At 30.3% G+C, this 23,054-nt stretch overlaps 2 protein-coding genes across 2 annotated transcripts in view; one reads left to right on the top strand and one right to left on the bottom strand.

Annotated features, from left to right (window-relative positions):
* The first annotated feature begins 2,699 nt into the window (after positions 1 to 2,699).
* Positions 2,700 to 8,213, top strand: LOC145182169 (metabotropic glutamate receptor 4-like). Its single transcript, XM_090073773.1, has 3 exons — positions 2,700 to 2,881; positions 3,553 to 3,603; positions 5,470 to 8,213. Exons 1-3 carry the CDS (start codon positions 2,728 to 2,730, stop codon positions 7,830 to 7,832), a joined length of 2,568 nt encoding a protein of 855 aa, XP_089929899.1. The 5' UTR covers positions 2,700 to 2,727; the 3' UTR covers positions 7,833 to 8,213.
* The window catches only part of LOC145192074 (uncharacterized), a 33,924-nt gene continuing 17,471 nt past the window's right edge, over positions 6,602 to 23,054 (bottom strand). Inside the window, exons 13-14 of the transcript XR_016447905.1 lie at positions 15,364 to 15,488; positions 6,602 to 12,139 (exon numbers count right to left, since the gene is read on the bottom strand). The gene's annotated coding sequence lies outside the window, so the exon portion shown is untranslated. The remainder of the gene's footprint in view (positions 12,140 to 15,363; positions 15,489 to 23,054) is intronic.

The following is a 23,054-nucleotide window of genomic DNA, read 5'->3' on the forward strand; positions in this document are numbered from 1 at the left end:
ACAAGGTTTTGATACCATGTGTTTCACAACCAGATTGCAAGTACATACATGTTGACATTCAGAACCTGTCAGCAAATACGAATTGTTCGGAAAAAACAATTTCAATCAGCTTTTGATGAGCCAGACTAAGGGAAGATTTTAAGAAAATTTGATTTTTAGTTGTTTATGTTAATGTTAGCATAAGTTTGCAGGTTTACAGATTGTTCTCCTATGATACATTCGTAAAATGAGAGCTTAATGTAATTTTTGATTGATAAAATGAATATCATCTAAGTTTTTTTTTAACATAAAAGTTATAGCAACGTCATTAGTGAGCAAGCTTGCATCCTGAAGACGAAGAGTCTCTACAGTTACTTGTATTGGGAAAACCATGAAAAAACGTTTAAATAGTTTTAAATATTAGTTTTAAATATTAGTTTTAAATATTAGTTTTAAATATTAGTTTTAAATATTAGTTTTAAATATTAGTTTTAAATATTAGTTTTAAATATTAGTTTTAAATATTAGCTGAGTCGTAAAAAATAGACGTTCAACAAATATAAAATATTTTGCATGTTATTGTAATAGATAGGCACAATTTTTATTATTTATTTTAATATAAAGTTAAACTTCTTTACAATTATATAACAAAATTGGAATAGTTAGAATGCCATGGTTTGTAATGCAGTTAAAGGCAATAAAAAACTATTTATTTGGGTTGATGGTAAATTACAACTTCATTTAACCAATTTTTTACATCAGCTGTAGTGCCTTCATCTTGCTAAAGATAATACTTGCTTACTACACTTCTTTTTAAAAACATGTTATGACCAGTTTTCACAGCCAGTTTTATTTTTTTGTTCTTCGATCTAATTTACTTGATTTTTTTTTAATGTAATTACTTTTAAGTTTAAAAATAACACTATTTTTTAATATAAAGAAATCTTTAAAATAAATTTACTATTCATATTAAATTGCTTTAAAAGTAATTTTATTGTAAATAAAAAAAACGCCAAAAAAATAAACGCCACAAACAATAATAGTCAAATAATAACGATAACAGCAAAATTCCAACGTTAAAACAGTAAAAAAATTTTAACGACTGTAAACTTTAAAGACGGTAAATTAATTTTAACGACAGTAAAGAATTAAAAAAGGTACACCAGGATAGGTTTTTTTTTAAGGTTACAATGAAAAAAAAAACAAAATAACAAAAAATAGCTTGCAGTTTCCGTATTTTTTTTTTTATCTTAAAATGATATTTGATTGAATATTTTTTTAATAAAATTTCTTCAGTTGAGTTTTGAGTATTTTGAATTAGTAATAGTAAATAGTCATAACTTTTTTTTTTTTCAAATCGGAAAATAGTTGCTTAAATAAAAGACTGTAAAACTAGATGGAACTACCTTTTGTTAATGCTTCAGCGCGCTATTTGTTAAAAATTTGTCTACAAAAGGCATCAATAGACAGAAGTCTATCTGAAGATGAATCTTTGGAAATCCGGATTTCTGACGGTCGATTGTTCTATCAGTATCCTCGAACAACTTTACAGTACGATACACAAAATTACAAGTGACTCCGAGTGGTTGTATGAAAGATATCAACTCTTTCTATACCACAATTTTTAAACCAACTACATCAACACGATTTCATGCAAGCCCCATTCCTTGACTGCAAACAACTGATAATAAAAATTTTATACGCAGAAAAGTAGCATGTCACTTGTCAAATATTTGTTCAAAGTGAACTTGTTTAGTCGTGTCCAAAAACATCTGAGGCTGCTAGGTATGTCTAGAAAACTATAGCCTTCACCAAGTAATGCAGAGAGGTTAAAACTGGGGGCAGAGGAGTAAAGTTTTGTTAAGAAATATTTATTCAACTTCAAACAACATGCAAATTATTTGGAATTTTAAAAATGTGATTTTTTTCCTGTTTGATACTTTAAGAACAAATGTAACTTAATTTTAATTTCTCCCTTTTTTTTTTTGCAACTCTTATCCAATATTTTTTTATTTTTTATATTTATATTTGGAATATTATATTTTTATCTTGATTAATAAATAGATTAAATATTTATATATTTACTCCATGACTTTATGATAATAAATTGTAAAAAAAAAAGATTGTTCCAGACTTTATTACTACAAAAATAATCTTAATCAATGATATGGAACTGAAAGTTCTATTTTAAAACAAAGTTTTCTTTGTGGTAAAAAAACAATTTACTGCATGATGATTTATATAAGATTGACGATGAAAAAGATATTTGGATACTTAATTCTTTTTAAGGTTGAACAAAAAAATCCATTTTGGTTTGTGTTCATTTCTTTCAGTAATGCAAATTCGATATATCAGAAGCCTGGAGATCAGGTTATTTCTTTGTTACTAGAGAACGAAGAGAGTTTTTTTTTCGCGGTTTTTTCTTCACAGTATTTACCAAAAGGAGGACAGTGCTTCTATACCAATGAAAAAATCACAAAAAAATAAGATTTTTTAGTTACATTAAAACTTTTATTTCTTCTAATACTAAACATTTTACCACAATAGGTTTATACATAGTAAATACAATAATAGGAAAACGAAACGTCTATGAAAAAAATAACGCGATTCCTAGAAAAGTATTTTTAAGTTAGGAGAAAGTTGGCGCCAAAAAAAAAGTCAGTGTTACGTTTTTGATTACATTCGCCTAAATACAATTTTCCCGGTAATCGTGTTACCGCTTATTAATCTCTATTAAAAAACAACAAGATGTTTCAATCAATTAAATTCGCTGATATCATTATCTCCGTAGTCATCAGTGTACTCCTTTATCAATTTATAAACACGCGTCTTTTAATTCTAACACTCACGAGGTGTGCTAATCCACGTACAAACAAAATGAACAAGTTTCAATTTCTTTTAGGTAAAAATTATTTCTCTTCATTTTTTTTTTTATCTCTCTCTCTTTTTGTTTACTTTAAAAGTATCCTCCAAATACTCTGGATTTTCTCTGATAAAAAATGATTTGTTTACTTTCAAAAGACAAACTTCCTGGATGCCACATGGCCTTATCCATTTAAATCCATTGCATATTAATCTATTGTATCAATAAGTACTTGCGCTATTGTTTTTAAAGTTATAATTGTTACTATTTAAATAGTATTTTCTCTCATAACCGTCTACGAAATTTTTAAAACCTGATTCATCGATTAAAGTTTTAAATAAGAAAAAAAAAAAAAAATTTTTTTCATGCACTAGTAACTTGAATTTAAATTCATATATTCAAATAAAACATTTAATGAACTCAACATTTAATAATGCATAAGTAATTATCAATTGAGAGAGAAATCAAAAATATTGGATGAGAGCAATTTCAATTTATGTTATTAAATTAGAGATTAAGATTAGCTTTTTTTAGGTTGTTTTTTTCTTTTTGTCTTTCTTTATTATGGAGAGTTTTATGTTGTTGGATGGGATTGAAAATAAGTAAACTAAGTTTTAACAAAAAGAAAGTTTAATTAGTCAATTAGTTATTAACCCTTCAGAAAGTTATTTTAAACAGCAGATGCAAAGTTAAAAGAATTTTTTTTCTAGGTTTTGTATGGCTCCTACAGGTTGCTTCTGATAACAGTGTTAATATCTCAAGTAAGTAATTTAAAGACATTACTACTGCATGCTACAAATGAATATATTTGTGTAATTACTTACTATGATTTATCAAAATATTTAAATTACGTACAATTATCAAATTAAGAAGGCTGGTAAAGTTTATCAAAACATTCAAGTTGTCAATTAAACTTTCTGTAGTTAACAAAATACAGAGTACAAATTCAAATTATGGAATATAACAGTAATAAATTTCCTCTTTTCCTAAAAATATTTTCTTCAAAATTTTTTTTTAATGATTTCTGCAACCCAAAACAAAAGTGAATCTCTAACTCTTGCTGTTTAATGGCTTGGCTGTAAAAAAGAATTCAAGTAATTTTTATACTTGAACAAATCTTAAATTGATAGATAAATAAAATGAATTAATAAATTTCCTTTGAAATATATAATTGATGCCAATAACATCTTAAAGATTAAAAATTTGTTCAGGGTTTCAGGGTTACTATTGATAATAGTAATTCTTTTTTCATCTTGTTACTAAAAATTTATATATTTTTGAATTTTAGTTATCAAACTGCTAAAAAACTTTTGTAGCCTAATAAATAATAACAAGATAAGTAAAATAAAGTTTTGTTTTGTAGAAAATAAAATGTGTTCTTAGGAAGAAGAACTTATTTATCTTAAAACTGCTTATCAGAAATATAAAATTTAAATGATTATCATTAGGCTGATGTTTAGGCTTGGTTGTAAAATTAAAAGTATATCAATCTTAAAACTATTCTTTAAAAATAAGCTTTTAGTGTTTTTAAGTGATCTAGTTTGGTTCTGCTATCATATTTAGGCTTAGAATATATAATACAAAATTCATGTTATTTAAAAATATTTGCCTAAAATCAAGTTATTTACAGAGAAGCTTTTTCTATTTTAAGAAAAGATTTATTGTCAGGCTTTGCATTTCCATTAAAGATAATTTGTATAGTTTAAACAATAAAATTTTTAAGAAAATATTCATTGTCATGCCAATTAGATTTCTTGAACTTGAATGAAAACTTAGCAAAGATTTTCATAAACCATACAAGTAATGTTTTATAATATTTTTCCAGCAAAAAAAAAATAAAAGATTCCTGGTTTTTCTGTTGATTTGCTGTTTTATTAAACTGTTTTATTTGCAAAAACTAGCTGAAGCTGTGTATGCCATATGAAAACAGTGGCTTTAAATATAATTTTAAAAAATTTTATGTTAAAATGGATTGTGGGTGCTTATTTTAATTATAGTAAAAACAATAAGTAATGTCTTTGCTATAACAAAAGTAATTCATTACAGCTAATGTATTTTATGTGATAAGTTTACATCAAAAAGTTTAGAAAGATTTCTTTGTCTCTTACTGTACTTTTCATTTGCATCCAACCATCCAATCATAAATTTGACTAAAAAAGATTATCAAATCATTAGATTATTTTTTCCAAACATTTAGCCCTCAAAATTGTGACTTTTAACAGTAATTGTACTTTTAATTTCTCAGGATAGTGTTTTATATTTTTTTACAAGTTAATGCACTCATACACTGTGAACTCTCTGAAAGTATGGAGCATTTAAATTAGATAAAGGCTGTGATCTTTCAAATTTTAGGTCTAAATAACTTTTTTATGACTTGTTTGTCATGTCTAAAATCTCTCAAGTTTTACCAACTTTCAACTTCAAGAGTTAAAACCTTGTACCTAAGCAGGAAGAGGATTCAATAACCTGCATACAAAACATTTGCAAGTATGAATGATCTGCCTTGAAAGAATTTGTGTTTGTTTAGTTAAAATTAAAAACAGTTGATTCATTTATGTATGTATTCATATCTAAAAAAAAAACGTTTTCTGCTAAACTATTAAAATGAAATGTGTTTTTTTATATAGCTGGAAGTCATCTTAAGTTTGATATTATTGTTAACCTCTACAATGGTTCAAAACCAGTCCGTGTCTCTGGTTTCATGATGTATCTTGCAGCAAAGTATATTTCAAATAAAGTGAATACATCAACTGCATCATCAAAACTCTATCTGTTCAACCAAACCTTGGGTATAAACAAAGTTATTCAACTTGGCCAGACATTTCTGTTAAGTGACTTATTTAAAGAACTTTGGCCTTGTTTTGATTGTGATTTATCTAGGGCTAATATTTTTATGTCTGCAATACCATCACGATTTATTGAAATGGCACAGACCTATTTTTATACTCTTGAAAGGCCAGTTATAAACTTTTATCCCAGCCCATTCAATAGTGTTTCAAAAATCAGAAATGTTGGTACAACCAGACTTCTCAACAGTGGATCAGATAGACCTCGACTTAATGTTTTACTGGACCTAGTAGAAAAACTGAAGTTTTCCTATCTCTCTTTAATTACATCAGACATTGTTGAAATTGAACTTGTGTCAAACCACTTTCGATCAAGCTTCAATGGTTGCATTGAAAGTGACTATGTCCTTCCTGACGAACCAATTTGGGATATTTCAGCTGGTCTGTTAGAGCATTTAAAAAGACTTAACTCACTAAGTCACCTAAGTGTGATAGTACTTTTTACTGATGATAACCATTCAAGAATTGTTTTAGAAGTTCTCAAAATACTGAATCTTAATAAACGGTTCATTCTTTTATTTGTATTTGGTAGTTCTACACGATTTGATGTCATTCAAGGGCTAGAGGAAACAGCTCAAGGATCTTTAGCTATTGAGTACTTTCTTGAAGAAAATTTAGATTTTAAAGAATATGTATTTCAACAAAATCCTAACAATAATATAGATGACGAGAATTTTTTGTTGTATTATGAAGATATTTTCCAGTGTAATTTAGAGGTTAATATTTCTTTAACCAGGAGACAAGCATTCAACAAGACTTGCATGCAACCATACCCAAACTTAAGTGCTGAAAATGGCTATTATCACTCTCCTTTTCCTCAATTTGCTATTAATGCAATGTATACATTTTTTGAAACTGTGCATGAAGTAATGGCAGACTATGGGTGCAATGAAAGTCAGCCTGATTGTCCTAATTTCTTTTTTTTTCAGCGAGTGTTACTTTCTCCTAACAAAATCTACAGATTGCTTAGTGATGCATTAGAAAAAAATTTCAATGCAAGAAATTTTACTGGTGAAAATTCTTCATATGCTATATACAATTTACAACCTATAAGTTCTACAACAGCTATCTCTTATGAAAACAAAATTGTCGGAGCTTGGGTGTTATCTGAAAGACATAAATTTAAACTTGATGACCTTTTTTTTGGAAGAGGTATGCAAGCATCAAATGGGCGTTGTAGTCTTCCATGTGAGCCTGGTTACTTCCAGCAGCATGTGAATGCATCCAGCTTAAAATCCTGTTGTTGGACATGTGTCAAATGTCCAATAAAACATGTCATAATCAATAACCAATGTGTTTCTTGCAGTTCAACTGAAACAGCTAACCTAAGTACAAATAAATGTGATCCTCTGCCTCGGGTTTTGTTTTCAATTAAAGGTGGTTGGAAAGTACCTATTATTATCAGCTTTTCATTGTTGGGTATTTTGATTGCAATATCCTTAGTTGTTCTTCATGTTAAGTACAGTAATAATGAGGTAATCAAAGCATCTGGTCTGGAACTTTCGTTTGCAATTCTAAGCGGTGTTATAATACTGTTTTCTTGTCCTTTTTATTTCTTTGCAAATCCTTCAGCTTCAGTGTGCATTACAAGAAGCATGATACCTCCTTTTGCTTGCATGTGTATATATGGTGCATTGTTGCTGAAAATTGTGAGGGTTTATCGCATATTTACTAAAACCAAGCAAACAACAGTTCTTCCTTTTATTAGTAAAGAGTCACAAATTAGCACATTAATGGCATTAACAGTTTCCCAATTAAGTTATACAAGTCTCAGGTATTTAGAGGGCATTCCTGTTCCTGACCTTATTCTATCAAATGATGGATCGTATGTTGCTGTTATTTGCAAAAATGCACACAATCCAATGTCAGTCCTAGTTGATAATGTACCTTTATTTATTATTCTGTTTATCACCAATATTTTTGGTATCCTGTGCAGAGATTTTGATCAGCATTTCCATGAAGCATATTATGTTGCTGTTACGTCATACCTAACCTCAGTTATATGGACTGTATTTTATATTGGGTTGGTTTATTCAAAGAGCAATGCTGAGTACTTTATTAGTGGTCTTTGCATACTTTTAGGATATACTTCTATGCTTGTTTTATTTTACAGACGAGTTGTTTTACTATATCGGTGGGATTGAAGTTACGGTTGCTTGAACTTTTTAAGATGCATGCGTGAATATGTACTTTGATTATAGCACATATATTTTAAGATGCATGCGTGAACATGTACTTTTGTTAAAGCATATATATTTTCAAGATGCATGCGTGAACATGTACTTTTATTGTAGCATATATATTTTTATTTTTAAAAAAGTAGGCTCTGGCTTATTTTTAACTAGATTTTGTTTACAAAAGAAAATTTTATTGTATATAAGTATAATGAAGAGTTACAGGATTGCTTAAAAGCAATTTTTTAATTTTTCTTAACAGTTTTTGTTGATTATCAGTTAATTTTTGTATTAACTAATTTTTGTTGTATTTTCTAATACGATTTGTTATTAATAAACTTTCTGTTAACAGAGTTTTTTATTTCTAAGAGAGAAAATCTCAACCAACTTTTTTCTTTTCGTTTTATCTCTCAAGTCAGATAGAATATGATTTTAAAGTAACAAATGTTTAGTTGGATTCTTAATTTTTATTTTCATTTCAAATAAATTTTTGAGGAAATTTATTGTTTGAAAATGATATTTAGATGAGCAGGTTTGGAAAACTAAACTGGAGAGATTTTCACCAAAAAAACGTTTCGAAATAGCAGAAATTTAGTTCCGAAATCATACGCAGTTGTGGTGTGAGTCTTTCCATTTTAGTTTGCCAAACTTTCTATTCATCTGAACATAAGCAAAAGCTTAGGCAAACTAAATTCGCTCAGCAAAATAACTGTCAAAACACAGGTATCTAGATACAAAAGTTCTATAATTCTAAATAAATATCATTTAATTATGACTATGACGGAGTTATTCTGATTCATTATCAGGATTATTTTTGGGTTTTAACATTTGGCATACATGATTGGGCGTGAACTCTAAAAATCTCTAAAACATCAAGTGAAAAAAAAAAAAAAGTCCCCCGTTATCTTGTTGTAATCAAAGAGGTCAATTAATTTTTTTTTTCTCCAAATTCCTGAAGTCACATCCTTTTGACATTAAAGCAATTGACACTTCTTGTTTCTACCCCACAGAGAAACAAGAAGAGCATCCAATATGTATGAGTAATTTTTGTGATGTTGCGACGCAAAAATTAAACCACCATTAACCAACTCTAAAATGTAGCCACCGGCAAATGTCAAGGAATTTCTTTTAGTTGGATGTTGGTAGAAATATAGCTCATAAATCTATTTTTTCTCAGTTAAGGATTAATCTCTCAGCTTTGTGAGGCGGAATAAACATTAATTTGAAAGAGTTAGTGGCTGTAAAACGAATCAGTGACAATTGTGGAAAAAACTCTTAGTATAAGTTTAGCTATTAAAGGTCCTTACATTTGATTAAGGTTAGTAAGATTGATCAGTAACCAAATGTTATAAACCACACTCAAAGAAACCACACTTGCATTTGTTCTCTTTGATTGATGTATCGTAAGAAAAGTAGCTCCATTTTTAAGAGAAAATTTGTGCAAGTCATCCGGAGAATCAAAAGTTAAATAATTTATCCAGAGCACTGATTATTAAAGCATACACAACATCTGTGACGTTCGATTAGAGAAAAAATCTGAAAAGAGAAAAGTTTTTCAATATTGTGAGGGCGGCAATGTTATGTTATTACAACTATTTATTTGTGTGAGTAAGAATAAAATGATGAAGTAAAGGATTAGAGAAGGTTTGGGCTCTAGGTTTATGTAGATTGGGATCGAGGTTGATGGTTTGGGGATCACTTGGTTAGGAAAGGGCAAGGTTTGTGGATAGTTTGGTTAGGAATGGGCAAGGTTTAATCTAAAAGGTTAAGGTTGTGTTTGCCGTCCTCAGTATACTTTATTATCCAAAATATTTTAATAAATGTTATATTAGTGTGTAATGTTTAGCACTCTTTTATTCATTAAGTTGTAAAATACAAATAATGCTCTCTTACGTTACTTGTAGTCAGCGATACTGTTATCAAAGAGGAATGATTATTCGAAAAGAGGGATGATTATTCAAAAAGAGGGATGATTATTCGAAAAGAGGAAAAAACTTGCTGGGAGTTTACTAATTTAGATGTAATAAATTTCGTTCCGCGATCCAATTCAATTTTTTCAAACGTATAAATAATTGCGTAAAATTAAATCAAGTGAATGTCCTGGAAAAATGACACTATTTCAAGATTGAGTCATCACAAATATTTCCAAAAAAATCATTCAATACCGCCAGAAAAATCAAAAGCAAAACGAAAGATAGTTATGATCTTAGAGAAAGTCGAAACACCATTGTCAACTACATAGTTTAAAGGGAAGCTTTTCAAAAAAGAAGCCTTTATTGTCTAAAAAGAAAAGCATCAAAAAGCAATGATTTTCTGTAAAGATCGTTTGAAAAACGGCAAAATATATTGTTGAGCGACAAATCGAAGTAAAACATATTTGGATCTGATGGCAAAAAGTATGTTCGACGCTCTAAAAACCAGGAAAATAATCCAGGGTAAACAAAAAATGCAAAATACAGTAGTGAAAATATTATGACACATGGGGTTTGGTTTTCATGGTATGGAGTCGATCCCTTTAACAGAATTGAGGGAATTATGTCAAAAGAAATACTAGTTGGAACATTACAAGAAGATAACTGGACATTCCAGCAGAAAAAACAAAGAAGAATTATGGAAATGGTAAAGGACGATTGGTACTCTATACCAGTTTAAACTGTACACAAACTGGTAGATTTGATGCCTATAAGGTGTGCCGAAGTGATAAAAAAAAACGGATATTCATATTACTGAATAATACAAGTTTATAATAAATTTAGATAAATTCAATAAAATTAACTTATCCAATTAAAAAATTAATCTCAAAAAATTGTTTGTCGAAATTCCTTGTTTCTATTCTTTTGATCACCACTTTATGAGAACGTCAATGCAAATCTCGACTTTCTTTAAACTAATTCAATACATATGTTTACAAGTTTAAGACTCAAGTTTTGAGTCTTAAACTTGTAAACACATGTAGTTTGCAGAACAAATCCGATGCTGCACTCGTTGAGAACACTCGAATAATTTAAAGCTCATAACTATGGACATGCAAAAAAAAGAGAAAAAAGTTCTACCAAAAGATTTTTAAAGTTTTGCGAACTTACCCCCGGGGTTTGCATGTTCATAAATCATGCTCCCGGATATAGTTTGAATAAAGATTTTGCTAATTGCATTCATGAACTTGGCTCCCATTAAATGTATCTTAACATCTCAGCAGTTGAATGGACAGCTTTTAATATAGTCATCAATCATCTGATTGAATTTTAAAACTTCAAGAAATCTGGATAATAGGCCATTATTATTTATAAACGTAATTTGCTTTATTATTTAAATGTTATTCGGTATAACAGTGGCCACTTGACCAAGTGTTAGTTGTGCTGAATTTAAATTTAGAGACATCTACTGTACAATAACCACCAACTTTACTATTTAAAAATGTAGTTTTTGAATAAATCACCTATGTTAAGCTGCAGAACACAAAGGATTTCATTTAAATTCATTCCCTACATATTATGGAACTAATATTTATGCTCTTGTGCTATTTTCGCATATTGCACCACAATAATGGATATTACGAAAAATAAAACTTAGCATAATCTTTTTATTATTTTGTTTTATTTTGTTTAATACCGAATATAATAATTTTGTTTTTAACATTTTAAACATCTTCACCATTTATTGTAAACTTCAGAAATACAGAACTCTGATTGGCAAACGAGAAATCAATAACTAGTCATAACTTGCAAGAAGCTAATAGATTATTTATAGGATAATTATTTTTTTAATCAGTATGATAAAAGATGTCTGAAAAAGCTTAGTTTAAAGCAGTCGTTTTCTCACTTGATGTTCTAGCGTTCAACCGAGATTAATAAATGATTATTACGTAAAATTTAGTCTAGTTCCAATTGTTTTTCCCTAATCAACTAGTTTCAATGACAACATGTGAAACAATGTTAAAGAAGGAACCAAAATAATTTGAAAACTTACGGGTCACAGTTAATGTTTTTAATTTATTTTTGTTTGTAAATGACATACGAGTTTATATTACAGTTAGGTTACTTTTAATAATCTATAACATGCATAAAATGCAACATCAAAAATTCCATAAAATATTTTTAGTCATTGAACTTCTTCTATCGAACAATACTTCGTTGAATTTAAACTCAAGATGGAGTCAATCAGCGGAGCATAATATTAGATTTATCTGCTGCACTAAGAGTATGGAGTTAACTTACGGAATACAAATCTTTCATGATCCTTTGAGAGTATATAGATAAAGTTTGGTGTCGATGTAAACTCTAAAAAAAAGAAAAGATCCAAAACTTAGATGAAAGTTAATGTGAAGAGATTCAAATATTTCAAGAATTTTGAGTTAAAATAATAACAAGCGGAACTTGCTTCTCTCAAAACAATCTTCGTAGAGATTTCGTAGAGTTCCGTTTTATTATTGAATATTGACATATTAATGGTTAGTAATATTCAAAAAAAAAATTTTTTTTTCTATTCTTCACAGCAGACAGTAAGTTAAGAGTTGAGAAGTCAGATCAGATTGAGAGCATCAAAAAGTGCAATACGATAAGCTTAATGATTTGCATCATCAAAGATGTAATTCCAGTCTATAAGGTTCACTGCTGTGCAGAAATGACACTGAAAACTTCCAAATAACAAAGTTCACATCAACAAAGAAGGTATACCAATAGATAAAGCCCCTCACATAAAATCTTTCGGGCAGAGAGATGGCAGTTTTAAAAATAATGCGAGGATGAAAGCTACTTGACTTGAGTTAATATGAAGATGGGAGCTGTAAAATATTTGAAGTTCTTTTGTTAATATCATCTTTTGTTATTTTAAGTGGCGATATAATAAAATGTTTTTTTTTTAAAGTTTGCTTTCTGCTTTGATCTTTTGCATCTCATGCAAGATTATTTCTATATAAACAGTTTGAGACTTATTTAAAGATAATAATTGATGCAGAATATAGTGGGGTGAAAAATGAGTTTTTTTGGAATTAGACTTTGTCATGGGTCCTAAAAGTTGTCACTTTCCCCAAAAAAACATGCCTTTAAAATTTGATAGTGATTGAGTAAAATATAGGATTCCCAACTTTACTTTTAAGAAACAACACAAATTACCTTATTTATATGTAATTTTTACTGCAACATACAGAACTTATTTATAAAAAGTGTCCCTTTTTTTTAGGGTTCAATTTTTGCATAGATATTAACCTTTGATGTCTGTTATGTGTAGACCTTTCTAGAAACACTAGTAACATCTTTGACAGCTCTTTCTACCCCTTTGCTATGACAGGGGAAGTCTAAAATAGTTGTTGATGTAAACTGATCATCAGGAATTCACTAAGGTCAGAGGAGGAGGAGGTAATTTCAATATTCCAGCCTATTATAGACATGTAGTTGTCAGTTTGAAAACCTAATTTGTAGGGACAACAAAATGATCTGATTGTATTTCAGCTTAAAGAAGTGCTCTTTCTTGCAGCAATTATAATTTCAACTGCTTGCTTTCTAATTTTGTTGTTTGTGTCAGAAATTGCACTTAAAAATAAAGATACTTCTTTACTCTTCATCAACTTTCACATCAAATCCAATACAAGTAATAATCTTCTCATGTTTCAATCTTTTTATTTTTCCAAAAATCTTGTCTTTTAAGTTTTGTTTCTCTAAGATATTATCATCAGAGACTATTTTCATGTCCTTTTGACGAATTAACAAGCATGCCTAAATGAAAGATAGTTATGATCTTTGAGATATATACCAATACGTTTCTTTATTTGGCACAAATTTAGTACTACAGCAGATCTGTCTGAGAGTCCAGGGCAGTCACAGACCAATTGAAGAAAAGGGATAGTCAATTGCTTCTGCTTTGAAGATGATAATGATGCTGGAGTGTTTTTGATGATGATGATGATGATGATGATGATGATGATGATGATGATGATGATGATGATGATGATGTTGATGATGATGATGATGATGATGATGATGATGTTGATGATGATGAAGGAGATGATGATGATGATGCTGAAGTGTTTTTATCAATAGCATGTCAGTTTGAAGTACTGGAGCGACAGAAATGACAAAATCTAATGGCATTGCATCAGTAGGGTTTGAACTCTGTTTGCTTTGAATATTCTGCAAATTTGATTAGAGTAATTAAAAGTAAATAAAATAATACTAAACTGTTTGGTGACAGTTTAGTACTTTTATCAAATGATGATAATGATTCTCTATCATCTTCACTTGAAAATTCTGTTGGTATATAAACTTCTCTACTTTGACATTTTATCATCAAAGAAAGTGGTAACTGATGCCACACTAATACTATTTTTAACAAGATGCAGTATTTGGACTTTCTGTAAAATTTTTATTACCAATAATCATTATTACCAATAATCATATTCCATAAACCTTTTTGATCCAAAAATCTAATTCTAATAATGAAACTTTGAATTTAAATAGTTTCTGATCTCCATTTTTCTTATCAAAACATTTGTAAGAACATGTTTCAAACACTTCCTCTAAAGACTGCTTAGAACTTCTGTATATGGCTGACAATCTTTTTTCATTTGAATATCTTAGAAGACTCTGCGCAGAATCTACCTACTTTTTTTGGATGGCTTGATATAAACATTGTTCAAGGTAATAGTTGGTAGCCACCAGCTTTTTTCCAAACTGATATAATATTTGAAGCTGGTGTTTTAATAATTAAATGAGCTGATATACCAGGTGAATTCTTTCTGATATAGATACATTCAAAAAGCATAAGCCTTGGTTGGTAGCATGTTCTTTGGTATACTGCAAGGATTTTCAAATATATTATTAAATGAATTTATTCTTAATGACATTATACACTTAAAAATAGCAATAGGAACATCTCTAACCATTGGAGCATGAAAAACAGTAAAAACCAATGCAAAATACTAAAAACTGCTCTTATATAAGCTAAAATTTTAAACAGTTAAATATTAGTTTGAAAGTTAAATTTTAATTTTTTAAATAGAACACATTAATTTACCAGACAGTCAAGCATACTAAAATTAAAATGCAATAAAATGTTATTTTAAGAATTTATAACATAAGACAGCTGCTTGCACTGACTTTAACTAGCTAAAACATTATGGCAAACTCCTCCAAAATTTTTTAAAACTATTTTCAGAAAAAGGGTCTAAATAGGAATTAAAGTAGGGACTCCTAAATCTATAACAAACATTCTCACATTTGATTGTATTACTATTGATAACTATACACAACTTTTAGGACCCAAAAGGAGGAAAAAAAAAAATCTCACCCCACCCTAATGTGGAATCACCACCAAAAAAACATAAATTCAAACATTTCATTGGCTACAAATATTTTCAATTAGAACAAAAATTTGTACAGCCAACAACCAATCGATGGAAAGATGATGTTCACATGATATCATAAAAAAGTACATCATAAAAAAAAAGCACTTAAATTGCTAATGACAAAAACAAAGGTTTATGTTTAAATGGTTTAAAGAAAGGTACCTAAGCGCCAATAACTAAATTTACATTTTCATATAGAGATTCTGACACTCCATTTAGCTGAAGTAGTGAGTCTATGTTGAGCAAGTATAACAGTTTACAAAGCATCTTGATTGCAATACAATTCCCTGAAAGAAAAATACTTAGGTAATTATTTTGGCAAATACAATACACAGTGGGCCCAGAGGTAGAAATAGAGAAAAAAATTTTGTTTGAAAAAGTCTACAAAAATTATTCATTCAGAAAGTCAGATAAATTTGTGGATAAATAAAAAAAAAAATTATGTTTCTAACTAATTTCTAAGTGATGATATGCAATTTTGAAGTTGATGAATTTCTAATTTTTATGTGTATCAAAAAAAGTTTAGTAAATGCGATTTCCATTCAAAATGAATTTACCGACATGAAAATTGATAAACCACTTATGTAAAAGTTGTTTTTATTTGATATGGAATATATTTTTGAATAGATAAATTAAAAATATGTTGCATTTTTTTTAGTTTTTTTCTTCAAAGCTTTTAAAACTTAATTATGTAATTATATTATATATTTATGTTGTTTTTTACAAAAAATCAGATTAAATCTTAGGTTTTTTAAAAAGTGCTAACTTGCCTCTACTGTGTCATACAATTTTAAAATATTTAACATTTCTTCTTTTCAAATATTTTATATATATATGACAAATTTATAAAGGGATGACAAAACAACTCAATCAAAAATTCAACATTTGTTTTGGAAATGGATTATTTCTTTAGATTTGATAAAACAAAGTGTAGATTTTTTTTGTTAAATACTAAGTTGAGCTGCTTATACAAAAATAATATCTTTAATATATTATGTTACTTAAAAAATTAGTTTATTAATTATATGAGAAGAGTAAAGTGTATAAGAAAATAAGAATCTGGGGCAAGTGTCAAATTTTTTTTTAAAACTGTTTTTTCTAACCCAACCCTAATGATATTAAACAATTTTTTCCAGTTTTATAATTTATTACTGCACTTTTATACTTAGTACTTATTACTACACTTTAATACTTAACAAGATACTAACCCACCCAAAATCTGGATCTAAAAATTCAACTTTATTTTATGAGTTTATCTGCTGCAAAAAAATATAAGTGATCAAAAACAGCAAAAGGAATTGTTTTTTAAAAAAGAAGAATTGTTAGGACCCAAAAGGTAGAAAAAAAAAATCTCACCCCACCCTAATGTAGAATTACCACCAAAAAAAACGTTATAAATTCAAACATTTTATTGGCTACAAATAGTTTTAATTCGAATAAAAAAAAAAAAAAAACCAGAGGAATTGTTAGTCATATGTAGGTTATAGTTTATTAAATATTTTCTTTATGCTTCATAGAAGCAATTTGATTGAAGACGATCTTTTTAACAGTTCTTACTGCTTTTTAAAACATTTTCATTAGTGTAATAAAAAAAAAAAAAAATGTTTAGAATTAAAATAACTTTATTAACCTCATAATATATATAGGGAAAAGGCGGTTCTGGCGCATTGACCCTTCCCATACTTAAGGATGCATAAAAAATGGTGAACACTTCATATCATGACAAAACCAATACTTAAGAGTCGTCTTTAAAAATCAAGAAGAAGTATAAAAATAATCATGTTATTTCTATACCAGTTCTTCAAGATGCCTGTTCTTCTTTATTGTCTTGTTTTGTAATGTCCGATAGCCAAGGTGTGAATTCCGTCTTCTAAGATGAATCTTTTGTCGTCGTTAGCGCTGAGTGGATCAAAGGATCAACATAGTCGTAAAACCAATTTATGTTTTTTTCCACGTATTTTAAAAAGATGTTTTTCTTTAAAATACAAGACATGAATAAAAGGGATGAAATTGTGAAAGATAATACAATGTGGAATAAAGTATCCAAATTACAATTACGACTTGAATTTTGGAGAAAAGAGAGTGGTTATGGCTTATTCAGATGCATTCTCTTTTGATGAAAAATATTACGGCACAAATGAACTTGTTTGTCAATCTGGGTTAAGCTTGCTTGAATATATAAAATTATATCCGTTGTTCTTTGTAGATATCAGCAAGCAAAAAGAGTGGCGTCGGAAACAGCTGAATTAGTGGTAAACCTTAAATTTCGAACTTCAACTATTGCAAATACCGTTATTTTTGCAGTGGTGATCTCTGACAAACTGCTTAAATTTGTTTCAGATGGAATCAACATGACTGCTGTTTATTAAGTTTATTAAGATGTCTTTTCAGGAAAAATTGAATTGACTTAAAAAAAATCTTGGTATTATAAAATGAGATATACAACATCGTATTTGAAAAATTTGTTGAATGAAAACGGTGTTAGTAAAACAGCAAACGATTTAATAACGTTGATGATGCTTGCGGTTGAAAATAATTTGATCAGTAAAGATGAGATTTTAGAAAGAGCAAAAGAAAAAAAAGTAAAGCCTCCTCCAAAAGAAAAAAAACCTGTTGATCCAAAATGGGAATGGCTTAGTTTAGTTAAGAAAAAACCCATCACTGTGAGAATAACCAACATTGAAACGGGTGAGGTGACTGAATACAAGTCTCTTTACAAAGCGATGGCAGGAACTGGACGTGGATGGAGATATTTAGAGCGTCGAGATGGAAAGGTGGATAATGGAATCAAGATTGAATTTTTAAATTCTGAAAAGCTTGAAAAACGTAAAAAGCAGCAAAATTGATTTTTTAACTTTTAACATGTTAAAAAATTGACTTAAATAAAATTCTTGGCATATATAAAAAGATGGAGAGGAAGTATGTGATTGAATTTGATACCATGGGTCGTGCGCATCTGTTTGATGAAGAAAAAGAAATTCATGCGGCTGGATGCGAATTTACTGCACATGACGAGTGGGGAAGAAAGTATACGATTAGATTTGATGAAATGGGTCAAGCACATGTATACGACTCAATAAGCGAAATTTTTGCCAATTATCTTGTTTCATAAGTTTTTAATTCTCCCGCGAAAAGAATTAAAAAACGGTAAAAACTTTTCGAAGAAGAAAATATGCTGAAAGTGTGCCAAGATTTAAAAAAATTGAATTGACTTAAAGAAAATCACGGCAGAGATAAAATGAGTCTCCATTCTTCAAAAAAATTAATTGCTAAAGAGCGAAAACTTGAATGCATCGAAAAAAATTTTCTTTCCATTAATAAAATGGGTGATAAAACTGATGCTAAAAAGCAAAAAGCAAAAACTACCGCTAAAGAGCGAAAAATTGAAAGTGGTATAAAGAAAAATCTTTCCATAATAAAAATGGAAAGTAAAACTGTGAAAGATCAAAAAGTATCAATGGCATCATTAAGAAGGGATGCTAAAGAAAGAGCTATAAAAGACTATACCAGAATGACCAAGGAAGAGCTTGTTGAGGCAATAAAAAACACAAGACCTGTCATTGGGTATGACCCTGCTCCTCAACCTGTAGCTCGTAGACGAACGACTGAGGCAAGACTGTTGCCTGTTAATGAAAGCGTGGTTAGGTTTGTTCAACCAGCTGTAAAAGTTTCTGTAAAACCGACAAAAGTAAGGTTTACTGTTGGTTCTGAAAGACCTGTGCCTGCTCCAAGGCCAAGGTCTGACGACTTGATTTCATTCGAACCTTCTACTCTCTTGCAAAATAGGATGACAAGAGATGAACCCTCTATTCTTAACACACCAGTTATCGATTCAACAAAGGTCATTACACCTAGACCGGTTCCTGCTCCAAGACCTGGTTTATTTTCAAGTCTGACGGCAGTTGCAAAAAGTGTGACGTCATATATTGCAAATAAGTTTAATGATATTAAAGAATGGATAGATCCCTACGTTCCTGAAATAGTCAAGAAGAATGTAAGCGAATCAGTGGAACAAATCGATAAAAAGATAAAGTCTATCAAATCACTTGTATTAAGAACAGTGTATAAACAGCCCGTGCCAAAACCTTTTACAGTAAAGTTTAATATGACTGAACATTCTGCAGAGTGTGCTGCTAGACTATTTTCTTACACACCTTCTTCTCGATATCAAGACATTGTTTCATTTCAAAACTTGGTGAGAGAGTCTGCTATTCAAACCATGGAAGGAGAAAGAAACACAAAGGTAAGAATTGTTTTAGTCTGTGAAATGATTCGCGTAAGCATCTTAACAGGTGAGGAAACTACTCAGACAGCTAACTTTTCATCTAATGCGCAAAGATTATTAGAGGGTGATGATGTGCGAACGTTAATGACCGAAATGGAAGAAAAAATCTTGGAACGTAGCGCTAATTACAACAAGATGGGATCCAATTGCGTCTTGTCGAAGATTTTAAGAATGGATATCAGATTTATCGATTATGAACCTTTCAAGGGTTCTTCCTACATGGAGCTGTCTAAAGAGCTAAAAGACAAAAAGGCGATCATCAACATGGTAAACAAGGACAACCAATGCTTTAAATGGTCTGTCACCAGGGCGCTGAATCTTAAAAATAGAGACAATGAAAGAATTGACAATGATCTTATTTTAAAATCAGAAGACTTGAATTGGGAAGGAATGGAGTTTCCTTTAAAGGTGACTCAAGTCGAAAAGTTTGAGAAAAATAATCCTGACATCAGCGTGAACGTCTTTCACTACGAAATGAATAAACCTCAACCTATGCAAATATCCAAATTTCATGATCGAAAGCACTGTGTTGATTTGTTGTATATTTCAAACGAAGAAAACAGCCATTATTGCCTCATTAAAAATTTCAGTCGGTTTGCTCGTTCTTCAGCATCAAAACATCAACATAAAAGATATTTTTGCAGAAGGTGTATGCACGGCTATGACCAAGAAGAAAAGCTCCAAATTCATCGAGAATACTGCTATCATAACGCGCCTATGAGAATCGATCTTCCAAAAGAAAGGTCAACCCTTGAGTTTAAAAACTACAACAATAGTATGAGAGTTCCGTACTGCGTCTATGCCAACTTTGAAAGTTTCATCAAACCTATCGATGACAACACTGAGTATAATAATAAAGAGTCATATACCAAAAAATGTCAAAAGCATGTTCCAAGCTCCATCGTCTATTATATCAAATGCTACGACGAAACCATTTACAAGGGAAAGCTTGAAACGTATACAGCAGAAAGTGATGATGACGACGTAGCTCAAAAATTTGTTACCATGCTTGAAGCTAACTTTATAAAGATTTGTGACGATAGTTATTCACGACAAAAACAATGGAAAAATAAGAGAATAGAGACTAATGAGGATAAAAAGAATTTTGAATCTGCAACTGAATGCCATATTTGCAAAAAAGATCTTAACGGTGATAAAGTATGGGATCACTGCCATTTGACTGGAAAGTACCGTGGTGCTGCTCATAACAAATGCAACTTGGATTATAAAATTCCAAAATTTATTCCCGTTGTCTTTCATAACTTGTCTGGCTATGACAGCCATTTGTTCATCAAGAGATTAGGTGGAAAAAAAGGAAAGATCACTTGTATACCCAACAATGAAGAAAAATATATCAGCTTCACAAAAAGCATCAAAGTGAGAGATTCTATTGATAAGAAAGGTAAACCAAAAATAGTGTATAGAGATTTACGGTTCGTTGACAGCTACAGGTTCATGTCAAGCCCTTTAAAAGATTTAACTGACAACCTTGTTAAAGATTTGTGTGAGGAGTGCTCAAAATTAGATCCAAAAACATGCAAAAAGGACTGTATGGTTAAGAAAGGTAAAAAATGCAAATGTAAAGACAATTGTGAAGATTGCGCTCATAGAAGATCTAAAAAAGGAGACATCATGTGCAAAAACTTAAATTCATTCCACAGCGGAGCAAAACGAGATTTGCTATTAAGAAAAGGCATTTACCCTTACGAATGGGTGGACTCCATTAAAAAATTCTCTGAAACACAATTGCCACCCAAAGAAGCTTTTACTCTAAACTAGACGATAAACACATCAGCGATGAAGACTATGCACATGCTCAAAACGTTTGGAAGGTATTTGGATGTGAAACGTTTAAAGATTACCACGAGCTGTACAACATCTCAGACGTGCTCATTTTAGCTGATGTCTTTGAAAATTTCAGAGACACTTGCATAGAAAATTACGGTCTAGACCCTCTTTGGTATTACACCTCTCCTGGTTTGGCTTGGGACGCCATGTTAAAGGAAACTAAAATTAAATTGGACTTAATAACCGATATTGATATGCTCAACATGATCCAAAAAGGAATACGCGGCGGAATATGCATGATCTCAAACCGACTTGGAAACGCTAATAACAAATACATGAAAAACTATGATCCTTCACAACCATCGAAATTCATTCAGTATTTAGATGCTAACAATTTATATGGATGGGCTATGTGCAAACCTCTTCCTGTTAGAGGATTCAGATGGATGGCTGAGGATGAACTCTCCAATTGGAAATCCATGCCTTGCATTCTCGAAGTCGATTTAGATTATCCTGAAGAGCTTCACGATTTACACAACGACTACCCTTTGGCTCCTGAAAGACTAACCATTGGAAAAGTGGATAAGCTCATTCCCAATTTAAACAACAAAGAAAAATACGTTGTTCATCACGAAAACCTAAAACTCTATGAACGATTGGGTTTAGTCATCACTAAAATTCATCGAGGAATCACCTTTGAAGAAGAACCCTTCATGAAAAAATACATTGACCTTAACACCAATAAAAGAAAAGTCGCTAAAAACGACTTTGAAAAAGAATTCTTTAAACTCATGAACAACTCCGTGTTTGGAAAAACCATGGAAAATATTCTAAAGCATGTCGATATTAAACTGGTCACCACTAAAAAAGAAGCCTTAAAATTATCCAAAAGCCCTCGATATGATCGGTACACCATTTTTGATGAAAAACTCATCGCAATTCATATGAAGAAAACACAAGTCACTTACGACAAACCCGTTTACTTGGGAATGAGCATCCTCGATTTGAGCAAAACTCTCATGTTTGAACACCACTATGACTACATCAAGCCTAAATACGACGATCGTGCAAAACTACTCATGACTGACACTGACTCGTTCATTTACGAAATCAAAACAGATGATTTTTATCAAGACATTGCTGATGACATACTTGAAAAATTTGACACGAGCGACTTTCCTAAAGATCATCCTGCCATTCAAAACGCTGGATTCAAAGTAGGCGAAAATAAAAAGATCATTGGCAAGTTCAAAGATGAAACCGCTGGAAAGCAAATCACGCAGTTTATTGGTCTTCGACCCAAACTCTACTCTTACTACATCCCTGAAGAAATAGATGATCAAGAACATAAAAAATGCAAAGGTGTTAAGAAGTGCATTGTTAAAAATCACATCACTCATCAAGACTACTACGACTGCTTAATGACTAAACAAGAAAAACTCACCACCATGAACGTCTTCCGATCACGTCATCACGATGTCTACACTGAAGAGATCAACAAAGTCGCACTCAGCGCTAACGACGACAAAAGATTCATCTTAGAAGACGGAATTCACACCTTGGCTATCGGACATTACAAAACAAGACAATAAAGAAGAACAGGCATCTTGAAGAACTGGTATAGAAATAACATGATTATTTTTATACTTCTTCTTGATTTTTAAAGATGACTCTTAAGTATTGGTTTTGTCATGATATGAAGTGTTCACCATTTTTTATGCATCCTTAAGTATGGGAAGGGTCAATGCGCCAGAACCGCCTTTTCCCTATATATCATAAT

This window comes from Hydra viridissima, unplaced genomic scaffold (assembly GCF_058129835.1).
Source record: "Hydra viridissima isolate aposymbiotic clone 2 unplaced genomic scaffold, HvirCarnegie_v1 scaffold_16, whole genome shotgun sequence".
NCBI classification, from domain to species: Eukaryota; Metazoa; Cnidaria; class Hydrozoa; order Anthoathecata; family Hydridae; genus Hydra; species Hydra viridissima.

Bases quoted from the DNA above. Each gene is read 5' to 3' on its own strand.
- LOC145182169 (XM_090073773.1), top strand. From the start codon at position 2,728: ATGTTTCAATCAATTAAATTCGCTGATATCATTATCTCCGTAGTCATC. The intron at 2,882-3,552 runs GTAAAAATTATT...TTTTTTTTCTAG, and splicing joins CAAGTTTCAATTTCTTTTAG to GTTTTGTATGGCTCCTACAG. The intron at 3,604-5,469 runs GTAAGTAATTTA...TTTTTTATATAG, and splicing joins TAACAGTGTTAATATCTCAA to CTGGAAGTCATCTTAAGTTT.